Source organism: Sparus aurata, chromosome 13 (genome assembly GCF_900880675.1).
Source record: "Sparus aurata chromosome 13, fSpaAur1.1, whole genome shotgun sequence".
Classification (NCBI taxonomy): domain Eukaryota; kingdom Metazoa; phylum Chordata; class Actinopteri; order Spariformes; family Sparidae; genus Sparus; species Sparus aurata.
Window position 1 is genome coordinate 14,280,216 of NC_044199.1, and position 12,261 is coordinate 14,292,476.

General features: G+C 41.9%; 1 protein-coding gene across 7 annotated transcripts in view; it reads left to right on the forward strand.

Moving 5' to 3' along the window:
- Nucleotides 1-12,261, forward strand: part of abr (ABR activator of RhoGEF and GTPase) — a 143,148-nt gene that overhangs the window by 116,967 nt on the left and 13,920 nt on the right. Inside the window, exon 1 of one of the 7 annotated variants that reach the window (XM_030437419.1) lies at nucleotides 8,648-9,179. The exons of the other annotated variants lie outside the window; for them this stretch is intronic. Coding sequence (XP_030293279.1) covers nucleotides 8,994-9,179 — 186 coding nt within the window. The 5' untranslated portion in view covers nucleotides 8,648-8,993. Of the gene's footprint in view, nucleotides 1-8,647; nucleotides 9,180-12,261 lie in introns of those variants that run through there. 7 annotated transcript variants of the gene reach the window in all.

Consider the following 12,261-nt stretch of genomic DNA (forward strand, 5'->3'; position numbering starts at 1 on the left):
AATTTTACCTGACACTTTAATGGTCTTACAATGTTGGCGAAAGAAAAGGGAGGCTGCGAGGGTGTTGATGCAGCGGGGAATTAGCAAACCTAAAGAATTTCCCAAAAAATAGATTTGATGATGATGGGGATTTCATGCCCATCATTAAGATGTAAAGGGAAATACACCACCTTGTCCTCATTTTGTGCTGATGATAATTTTAGGAAATTGTGAGTCGTGGTTGTGCATTATTTGAGGGAGCTGCCATGATATACTTATCAAATAAATCTGCAACCATTTTAATCATCGTTTAATTAAGTCCAGTTTCACTTATTCCAGCTTCCGATTCTGGTTTCTTCACTCCTCTATGACATTAAACCAATTATCTTTGGGTTTTGGACAAAGCAAGACATTTGAGGACACCATCTTGGGCTTTGGGAAACGCTGATAGACATTTTTCACAGTATTTTGACATGTTATTGACTAAACAATTAATGGAATATTTGAGAAAGAAAACAACAGATTAATCACCGTGAAAATAATTGTTAGGTGCAGCCCCTGTTATTTTGTTTTCATGATTGCGCCGGTTAAAGGATTAGTACGAAATTTGGGAAATACACTTATTCGCTATTTAGAGAAGGACATTCTAAAATGAAGGACCACTGCACTAAAACAGTAAAAGTTGTTTTTGTGGTTGTGAACTTGGTTCGAACTGAACTGTTGCTGTTGAGGTCGTGGAGAAAACCAAATGGATTGTTTTACTGGCAAGTCTGGGCCGGTCTTTCTAGGGCTGGGTATTGTTTCTCAGTGCTGTTTTTTTGCTATCTGATATTTGCTTTGTTTTATATGGTTTGACGAAGCTAACTTAATTTCTATTTAATAATATCTGAATAATATATATATTTTTTCGCAATATTTATCACGTAAAAGAAAAATATCCACCTGTCAGTTAATATTCAGTCAATATTGTGCAACCCTTAGCTCTTTTTACTATAACCTCCAGTTGCATAACACCTCCTCGTGTCGTTCGTGATCATCCCGCCACCTCCTCCTCTCTGTTAGTCTGACCACGCTCCTCCCTGTTCGTGTAATCTTCCAGGTGGCTGTGTCCAGTCAGCCGTGGGTTTACACCTCAGACTGAATAATTCAAGCAGGTCAGCAGCGTCGCCGTCCTGTGAGGTTGCACTCTCTTCATCACTGGAACTGGGTCACGCTGTTCGGATGTAACACAGCCTTGTCCCAGTCAGGCAGCGGGCACAACGCGAAGATCACAACTTCTGAGTAATGGATTCACATCCGCATAGCACTTAAGGGGCAGGATGGCTTGGGTGAAGAAATCACAGTCAGCTGCAGTGTACATCCCAAACTGTCGCTGAAACAGAGAACAATGTGTCATCCCCTTTAAGACTTACTTCTTAGCTTTGCCCTATATACAACCATTAAACTGATGGTATCTATGTTGCGACTGGAAATCATGAATGCATCATGCGAGTGCTCTATTCAAAGAAACCTGGACACAGCGATGATGGTTAAACCTGCTGTGGAAAGATTCCTTATCAGCATCTCCTCTCCTCCTTGCAGCTAAGGAAAAAAGTGGATCCAGACACTCGGGATTATATGGTTGCTCATTTCTATGCTGCTTCACAGGCAATGAAGTCTTTACGCTCAAAAAATTCCTAAAAGTTATTTTGCACACCCACTTGGGGTTTCAGAAATGCAAATTTATCCTTTGGAGCATATACTTTATTTTGAGTCATGGGTTTATTTAAAGCAAACTCAAGCTTTAGCTCGGCTCAGATTGAACGCTGTAATGTTTGGCAGGGCTCGGTGGATCAGTTGTAATTAAAGCGAGTTCACTGTGTTGTTTAGCTGTAATTATCTCCACGAAGGAGGTTCTGTTGTTTGCTTGAAAAGATCAGTTGTTTGGTGAACAAACACACCCTTAGCCGAGGAACGACACATTCGTATTCTGTCGGTGTCGGCTGTGTTGTACTTCTCTGTTGGAACTCCCCTGGGTGACTTAAATGACAATCAAATCATAATGACAATAGAAATTCAAAAAAATCAAGAGGGGACCAATTAACACAACAATTATCAATAACAACAAAACATCTGGAAGTACAACGATCATAAGATGGAAAATTGTGGAGAACAGCATGTGTACAGAGTGTGACCTCATTGTTTGAATGGAGGTTTATCAAGCAGAACCTGCAGCGTTACTGCTTCACCATTTGCTCTTGCATCACCCTGCTTCCCAACCTCTTTTTAGGCTTTGTGTCCTCTTGCTCAGTTTATCTCTCCGTTCCTCGAGGCTGTAACTAACAATTTTTTTCTTAGTCAGTTAATCTGCAGATAAATTTCTCAGTTTATCATCTATTTCTTTTGTCTATAAAACATCTGAAAATTGTGAAAGATGCTGTTCAGTGTTTCCCAGAGCCCAAGATGATGTCCTCAAATGTCTTGTTGTCCAGAACCCTACAATATTCAGTTTGCTGTCATAGAGTACAGAAACCAGAATATATTATAATATATTGAAGAAGTTGGAATCAGAGAATTTTGACCTTTGTTTCAAAAAAAGAAGAAGAAACTGCAGATTTGGTGCTAAATTTACCACTAAGTAAATGCAAAGGCTTAAAAATGCTGAGTCTATTCATATCTTTTCAAATCCTGAATGCTTTTCCACCCACTCTCTGTCTCTGAGAGTACACACACACACACACACACACACACACACACACACACACACACACACACACACACACACACACACACACACACACACACGCTCCTCATCTCAACCACACCCAGCAACCCACAACAGACTCAAGCTACATGCTAATGAAACCTTTTCCTGGCTCCTTCCCTTCTCTTCCCTTTCAGCTCTCCATCACCACTTTTGCTCCAAAGTGCTTAATAAATGATGGAGCGGTTAATCTGTGGAAGATGCCCCCCCAACGGCTCAGATGAAAGAGAAGCAGGAATAAGCTGCAGAGCACCCTAAGGCTGTGATTTCCCACCCTGCCAAACCCCCTCCTGCTTCTGCACTCCCGTTTTAGTACTCCCACTGTACCCTGAAGGACCCTCCCTCGAAAGCCCCCGTTACACACACACACACATGCACACACACACTCGCCTCCATTTTGGCTCTATTTTCCTCCCTTCCGCCTAGACTCCAGTGAAGGCAGCAGGAAGATCAAAGAGGTGGAGTGGGTCCTCCCCTAAACATACTTATAGAGACTGTTTGAATTAAATCTGATTGATTTATCCGCTCACAACAAGGCTCGCAGCTATCGATATCACCCTGCCCTTCGTGTCAGCCAATCATGGCCCTCAGAGAGACAGACATGATGAAAATGCAGCAATTTGTCATTTTTGATGAGTAAGTCAAATAAGCCCGAGGACACGTCTCCTTCCTTTTTGATTTCATCATTTTTTTCGATAACCAAGTCCCAAATGATTACCTTTGTTCCTCCATTAGCTGTTTCACAGGGATTTACAGTAAAGTCAAGAATATAAATGCACACACATGTACACAGAATTGTGTATCATAAGTTGAGGCTGCAGCTCAAACACCAGGTAGGTTGTAAAAGAAACAAAAACCTAAGTGTGTTTTACAATGAACAGACACAGTGTTTGTTGGAGTCCAAATGTCCCTTAGATAAAAGAAAAGAAAAATGCTAAAATACTGGATGAGCCCCTTTTTAAAATGCTTTTTGACAAGATTAAATGATAAAAAAAAAAAGAATCTGAGTTTAACGCTTGAGCTTGCCAAAACTTTTAAATGATCTACAATGATAAACTCCGAAATGCTCTGGTGTATTTAAGAAATAGTTCAAAATTTTCGGAAATATGCTCATTCACTTTTTTGCAGAAAGTAAGATAGGAAGACCAGTAGCTCTCTCATGTCTCAGTCCAGTCACTCATTCAGCCTTTAAAGCCAATAGAAATAGTGCCATGCCCAGTGGGAGGCAAAATTCCAAAGTGAAAGCATGTTTAATAGGAAACGTAATAGGAAATATAAATGCAGATGGTGTCATTATTCTATAGCCATTACTTTATGCAATCAACATGTGCTTCAAAAGCATATTGCCAGTTTTACTATGGCGCTAGTGTCAGGATTTGTCTAGTTTAGCTTAGTATAAAGACTGGAAACAGAGGAACTGTCCACAACTGAAATGAGGGTTAGGGTTAAAGTTGCTCTTTTTACTGGGAATTACTTGCTGGAACTGTTTCTCTGAGGGTAGTGTGCGATCCTAGATACTGAGTTATGATACTTGAACTTTCCCCCAAATTACAAAATATTCCTTTAATAATGTAATATTCAAGCCATCCATACATTTTGTACAGGTCAACCGGACAGGACATGCAAGCACAGAACGATCCCAGCTAGGGGGTTTTGTTGCTGTAAAGGGAACCACTGCAAAGCTTCCTATTCAGAAATCTGCAGTTTTACTTCTTAGCTCTTGCTTAAGTCCAATATTTCAGCTGTTACTCAGGATGGTAATTTAATAATCTTATGAAAAGAAATCATTGTGGACTGCTTAGCATTATACTCACACACATGGTTTGTTTCATACTAAGACAGAGAACAGTGAGGGTCAACAACAAAACATTTACAGGCAGATGTTTTCAGCAGCTGTGCAACATTCTCAGGACGTCTTGTTACACACAAACGTGCTGAAACACCAGTCTTGCTGCAGTGTCAGGATCATCCCAGGTGCATTCGCAAGGCATGGATTCAGAGCTGCTCCATATTCATGTTGGCGCATCGTAGCCGTTAAATTGATCATTCATCCCCAGCTCTTAAGGGTCTCTGTGATTGGCAGAGCCGTGCTGAAGCCTGTAGAGTGGAGGCCGGAGAATCGCAGAATTAACAGAATCGTGGTTGCTTGTCAGGGAGCGGCCACAATCCCAGATGGGGTTTGGAGTGGAAACCAGGAACTAGTTCAACTCTCCCTTCCCCTTCCCTCCTGTCTGGTCATATGGAGCGGCTTTATGAGGGGCTGTGCCACCCAACACATGTATAATTAAGAGCCAGGACTGGTCCTGATGTCACAGCATAGGCACTCATGGCTGAACCATCTGCTGTCTCACCTTTTTTATGGTGTAGTCATATGGTTTTAGCTTCATCTTGAAGTGAAAATCAACTTTGTTATTGTGACCAGCGCTAAACTTAACTTAACCTTATCTCCTTAGAACATTTTACAATTGCCCTTTAAAATTCTGGGGTCGTCCTCGGGGCATAGATTTTAGAGCAAAAAAGAGAGTTGTTTGTGAAAATATAAGAAAAATAAAAAATGAGTTGAATAGTTTTAAAGATCACAAGAGAATGGGATTCACACAGAGCATTATAGATAGTTAATTTAATATATACATAAAGGAAAAGCACAAGCAGCCACACTGTGCTCTTTGCAGCCATACTAACACCATAGCACCAAACCTGGCAGCCCGAACCCACCTCAAGGATTGCCGCCTTTACTAATTACTCCTTTTTCTTTTCCTTTCATCTGGTCTTCCATTCCCACAAGAACTCTTAATCTCATCTCCCCATTGGACTCCCTCCTCCTCCCTTGCTTGCATCTTTTCTCATTTTATCATTCCCATGTCTCCCCAGCTCAAGGCCCCACGCAGTTCATCCTCTCATACGGTTAATTTATCTCTGCAGTACATTTTTATCTTTTAGGTAAATAAGGGCCCATTATTCTGCTCTTCCTACTCACAGCAAAACCATCCAACCAACTAAAGCAGGGAGCTGAAACAGTTTGCCTCCAACAAGACTCAGACAAATGTCATCCTGGCTCATTGCTATCCTCTTATTATTTTGCATCTAAATGTCACGTATGGAGTAAATTTGGGTTTTGGGGAGCCGTGGCGGTCTGGATTGAAGTTAGCGTGAGCCACGGTATTCTGAGTTATAATGTCTGGATGTACAGTATGTAGACGTGTTTTCAACACCATAAATAGTGCATAAGTTGACGCTAAACGAAGTGGAGCACTGGATGTATAAACCTACACTATGCACTCGTGTTTATGCGAGCATGTGTGTTCACTCCATGATTTTTCTGATGTGATGCGTAGTGAAATGGTGGACTCAAGTTGACCCAGTAGTAAAGACGCCTGAAAGCTGTTGCTGTACTCTAAATTCTCACTGTACACTTACGTGTTAGTTTCCTTGGTGAGCTTTCATGCCGTGAGATTGGACTGCTGTCAGTGTCTTGACTTTAAGGATTACTCAATAGTTAAAAGAAAAGCCAACAGCCCAAAAATAGGGATGCACCATATTGGATTTTTGGCTATTCTGCAGATATGCCTATATTTTCCTAGTGAGTTTGGTGAATGCAGATATGTCAACAATCCTCGTATCATGATGGCCAAATGGCAAAAGGTCAAAATGTATGTGTTTATTAAGCAAAAATAAGGAAACTACTTAGTCATCAGTTCGTATCCCATGCATCATTACAGCATCATCTAATTGGGCTGTTATTTCATGTTCATTTCAGACCGATCTTGATATTACATTTTAAAGCAGTGCCACTTTTATCGTTGATCTTTGCCCTAAGCATTGCATACATGTGCAGAAAGCCTGCGGTGTGGGGTGTGACAGAAGTGGCCATTAACAAGGCACAGGGGGCTGAAATGAAAGGTTTGATTCATTGCATTATGTAAAATATAGCATCCAGTGTTTTTCAAACTATTCTCATACTAGAATGTAAAATTCAGGATATCTCAGCTTCTGCTGCTTCAATTTTGACAATTTTTACCTCCCCCAAGGAGGAGTTTTTACTCGTGTCCAGGGGCCTTGGCAGAGGTATGCACTCTACTCTATGCCATTTTAGTTTTTTAGTTTTTGTCCCTTGTGAGTCCCCCAACTCTCTGTAACTTCAATACTAGATTGCTAAGATATCCCTTTAAAGCATTGTGGCTTTCATCTGTCCACTGTCAAGCTTCCAATTTTGAAATGTCCGATTTAGACAATTCCTTTTTTAGCTAATGTTAATCGCTTTGATGTACGTTGTGGGAGCAGATCCTTCTTTTAACAAATCTTAAACACTTACATATTGTAACAGTTAACACATATACAGTAGAATTACACCCGTCAGTATCTGCGTTCTCCTTCTGTCTTGCCCCCAAAATATCTCCCATCTCCCCTGAGGATTTTCTTTCTCTCATTTCCAAAACATGGTTTTCCCAGACATTTGTTCCAAGATGTGACGCATGGAGTGTGTACGTCTCGTAGTTAAAAATACTCTGTGGCGAGGGTTGGCTGAGGTCTCCTCCATACTAACCCTCCATCCGCCCCCTCTTGCTGCATTGTCGGCCACATAGTCAGACATGTAGGCTCGCCTTGTCCTATCCATTCTGTGTTTTATCTTCGCCGCAGAACACACACTCACCCACATGTTTTTACACCATGGTATCATAGTGTCTAGTGCTATCTGGGACGCCTTGGGATGACATGATGACTGTGTTTAGTTTAAGGTCTGTTTAGAGCCTACATGAATGTCAAGTTAACCCCTGAATTTATTCTCTTACACTTTTTCTGCTGGTCACTGCTTTTTTAGAGCGAATATGGAACAACCAATTCATGAAATGCTCATCTGCAATATGAATAACCTACAACTTCATTGACTTCAGTTTATTTCAGAGCACATATTTCTGCTTCTCACTTGACATCCTCGTCAACACAGCTCCCTCCCTCCATATCAGTAAATCAGAGACATTGTTTAACATCCTCCTTTTCTTTTTTTACCTGAATCTCTTTATGAATCAGCCTACCTACCAGTCCCATCCGACTCTAAATCACAACTACCATTCAGCTCAGGAGACAGTCTGAGGCTGCTCTCGAGGCTTTAAAATGCATCCCCGTGTCTGTAACATTTCCCCAGCAGAATATTTCTCCCCTCTAATTCAAATTGGATGGGACGCACGGCGGATGGAGATGGGGTTTGACAGGCATACATGCCACTCCCCTGCCCCTATCGATCCATTATACAGAGGAATACGCCTTTTAATAGCAGCCGGCTCTGGCTGTCCTGTCGAATAAAGATGGTGATTTGCTCAGCATGTCTCCCAGGGTGCACAAGTGTGCGTGCATGTGGAAACCAGGGATGTGTAAGAGGGTAGTGAGGCAAGATAACTGGGAGAAAGAAGAAGAGGAGAAGAAAAAAATGTGACTCTTGTCATATTTTGAGAGGCTATTAAAGCCTCTGAAATTTCAGCTGAGATAAAGTATTTTTCACCATTTTAGACATTTTATCCTCAAATCCTTTGCTTTCTTTACATGGCCGGAGAAAGAGAACGTATTTCATTTTCTCGTCATTATCATGACATTCCTCTCTTTAGTCACATCCCAAGTGTGCTGACCAGCTCTGGGAAAGGTTGACAAGGGGTCAAAGCACTAAACAAAACACTGTGTAGCCGTCCCTCTATCCCTCCGTCCTTCCCTCTTTCATGCTCCTTCCTCATTGACTGTTTATTGCTCCCTCCCTCCTCTCTATGGAGGTGTGTCCATCAACATCTGGAGAAGCAGTGCCGCTCAGTGACAACAGGAGCTCATTCACTTCCCCTGGTTTCCCTCCCCCTTCTCTCTCTCTCTCTCTCTCTCTCTCTCTCTCTCTCTCTCTCTCTCTCTCTCTCTCTCTCTCTCTCTCTCTCTCTCTCTCGCACACTCTCTCTCTTCCTCGCTCTAGTGCTCTGTATCTGTGTTTGCCGTGGTGGAAGTCAGATTGCACAGTGAGGAGATGTTGGCAGCTGACTGTGGAATGAGCTCACAAAGAGAACGTGGAATTATTATCAGGCTTATCAAGGAGACAATGGCAGAATCTCATTCTCCTGCCTTTAATCATCACTCTCTCCGTTTTTTGAGTATCTGAGTGAGTGAGTATCAGCTGTTGGAGTTTTTCTCTTTTTTTGCGGCTCTCCTGCACCTGGTCCAGTGATCTGTGAGAGGTTACGTGGGGATTCATCCTCCCTCCTCTTCCTCGTTGTTGAAGGGGCACTTGCAGGCTTTTGGGATGACGGAAATCATGGTGTCGGATGTAAACTTGAACTCGGTGTGCGAGCGCCTGGAGCAGCACTGCTGCGTGGACCAGAACCAGCACAATCTGTCCAGCCAACCACAGACCCCTGTGCTCAAGAGGCACACCAACACCGGGGCCAAGCTATGGGGCCGCGTCCGCAGCAAGCTGCTCAGACAAAAGGTCTCTAGCTGACATATGCACACACACGTCACATACACATGCAAGCTGTTTCCTCTCTTTTATCATTTGTGCTCTTCTATTTATCACTGTCACTTCCATCTGTTTGTTCTGCCTTTCTTTTATGCTCAGTGTTCCTCTCCATGTGTGCTCACTCTGTCTCTCCCCGGGTGTCTTTCTTTCAGCGCACAGTTGACCATTGTTCTTATCTGATGGGTCGATTGACTGCAACAGAAACACTGATGTAGTGCTAGATAAAAAGGTGGCTAAAAGTGTGACCTGATATGACACCAGCCACAGAAAAACTCAAAAGTTTTAGTCATGTTAGAAGCCTAGATTTATGCTTTTTTTTAGTTCCTTGAATGTAATCTCATTCTAAAATGCCTGACTTCTATTTGACATTAATATTAAATATGTGTTACTAAGCCTTATGTCGGCTTTTAAAAGTGGTTAGTGTACCAAAAGCAAGCTTTTCCTGATGTTTAAATTTTGATAAATAGCACAGATGCTAGACGGACCTGTTATCTACCGGGACCTGGAAAGGTGAATTAACCATCCCAACAGAAAACACAGTTTTTTATGGATGAGACAGAACGTGAATTTACAATTTCATCCCTATTGTCTCATTCCTATCATTTTACAACCCTTCTTCCTTCATCAAATGCTGTTAGTCCTCATTTAAAGCTCCTGATGATGCGTTCATGGTATGTCCAACTAAACTGTGTTGCCTGATATTTCAGCATCAGATGAGCTCCCTCTGCTGGTCATTTTAAATACTGTCCTCCTCTGGCTAAGCTGATCTGGTGCACCTTTGGCATTTCAAGCACAGAATCCACTAATTAACTGTCACATTATCCCATATGGCCTCTGAAACATGCGTTTAGCATAATTGCACCATTTTTTTTCAATACAATTTAAATCGCAAGGTTCCAGTTTTGATTGAACTCTGACATTTTTATTATTATGTGACCACTTATCAACAGTTTCGCCACGATGTTTTGTTATATTAAATGAACATTGAAGAGCACTTAATTGCTTAAGGTGGTTAACAATGTAAACAAATGAGGTATAAATTCACATGTTTTTATTTTCGAAATCACTTGGAAATGTTCCATTGCCGCAAGTGCTGCTATAGGATTGAGGCTGGTTCAGCAAAGGCAGTTATTGTCATTTGTTTTAAACCTTCAGGTTGGACTGAATGACCCTTGTGTTGAGGAGTCAGTTACCCAAATCTGGCAACACACACATACGTCTGGTATGCCATAGTTTAAAAGCAGTGTCTGGATTGTGACTCATATGTGGGAGCAGAAAAACGTCTCCTTCATTTTTTTCCTCCAGATGCTTTTTATAAGTGAAAGACAGAGAAGAAACACGTGAGCCTGTTCTGTTTCTATGCATAGCTCTGCACAGGCAGCTAAAACGGTGACTAATATTTTTATTGTTTTATTTTTTTTTCACAGTGTGTTTACACGTATTTATTCAGCAGTTCTCCTAGTCTTCATCATGAGTGCAGTCGCCAGCGTTTTGAGCTGTAATTTGCGTGCATAACAAACAGGTTCGGTACAAAGAATCCAAGTCGAGAGTTTGTCTGACCTTTGCTTGAGTGCGTTCCATTATTCAAAAGAGAGGCCTGAGGAAGGTTGACCACTGGTTGTACTGAGCGGGATGAAACAGGGCATTACATACTAAGCTCGGACTTAACTGCCCTGACCTGCAGGTCCTGTATTGATCCATTCCTCTCCTCTATGACACACGTCTGCAAGTCTTACATTGTGGTTAAACTCAACAGAGGTTTCTGTATTTCATTAATGTCCACATTTGTCAGTTTTGCAGTTAGTTTTAAGTGATACTGCCCCAAAAAAGCTCTCAGAAATCCCCATTCATCAGACTGTTCTGTGAAGTCCCATTCATCCTGTCAGTCATTTTGAATGAGGCTTTGAACGGCAGGTTTTACGAGTAAACTGTTTCACTTTTTCTGTGCTCTGTTGCCTTTTGATCCTATCAGCTCTTGTACAATTCTCCCTTTCTTCTCCCACCGGCATCCTGCATTTCTGCCTCAGCATGGTGGGGAAGTCTTGATGGGGGTTGAGAGGCGATAATGTTAAGTCACCCGCCACCATCATCTGAAATGGGAACATTACAGGCTGCCCGAGGGTCTTTAAGGCAATCTGAAAATGTGCAAATCAGCAAAAGTCTGAAAAACATGTCTTGTTTTTTTGACAGGACAAGGTTAATACTTAAGATTATTTTCATTATTGATTATTCTGCCAGTTTTTCCTGATTAATCGTTAAGTCTATAAAATGTCCAGAAAGTTTGTCACAGTTCGAAGTCTACTTCGAAAATTGTCTTGAAATATAAAATGTTACTTTCTAAAGACATGCAAGATACTTTTAATGAGGAAGGGCAACTAAAAGTATTCTCTTGAAGGGGGCAGGGAAAGCAGACTTCAGGGTATATTGCTGTGCATGTGTCTGTGGCATTACATGGTGTTAGGTGGAATGTGGATATTAGAGGATACGTGAGGGTATGGAAGCACACTGGGGGAATCGCCCTCCTTCAGCCTAAAGCGGCACCTAATTAAGACGCGATGTGATGAGTTGGGAGGCTGGCTGAGAACACTAATTGGACTAGAACCAGATATAATGTATGGTTTGTGTCCCAGCATGAGAACAAATGATGATTACTTGGTTGTTAGTCTTGGTTCTTGGCTGTGTGTTTAACATCGTGTTCTTTTGGCTGATGACCTGTTTGCTAGGCAGGTTGGGTTTTACTTTCTTTGTCAGCTTAGAGGGGAGAACAATGGAGCTGTCGTGTTGGCTTAGCCACGGAACGGAATCAGATGCAACCATTATCCTTCGCCCAGCTCATCCCACCTCTCGCCCCCACTGCATTTTAGCCCACATACGAAATTATGCTCTCCCATTTGAGTATGTTGATTAGTGCAGTTGAGATATCAGGGTTTCATCCCTCCTGTGTGCCTAAAATGCCAGCCAGTCCCCTAATGGACTTTTATATAGGCCACATAAATCACCGTCTGTCCCCACTGGAGGGCATAGCCCTTTATTGGCCCCAATCCATCCCCCC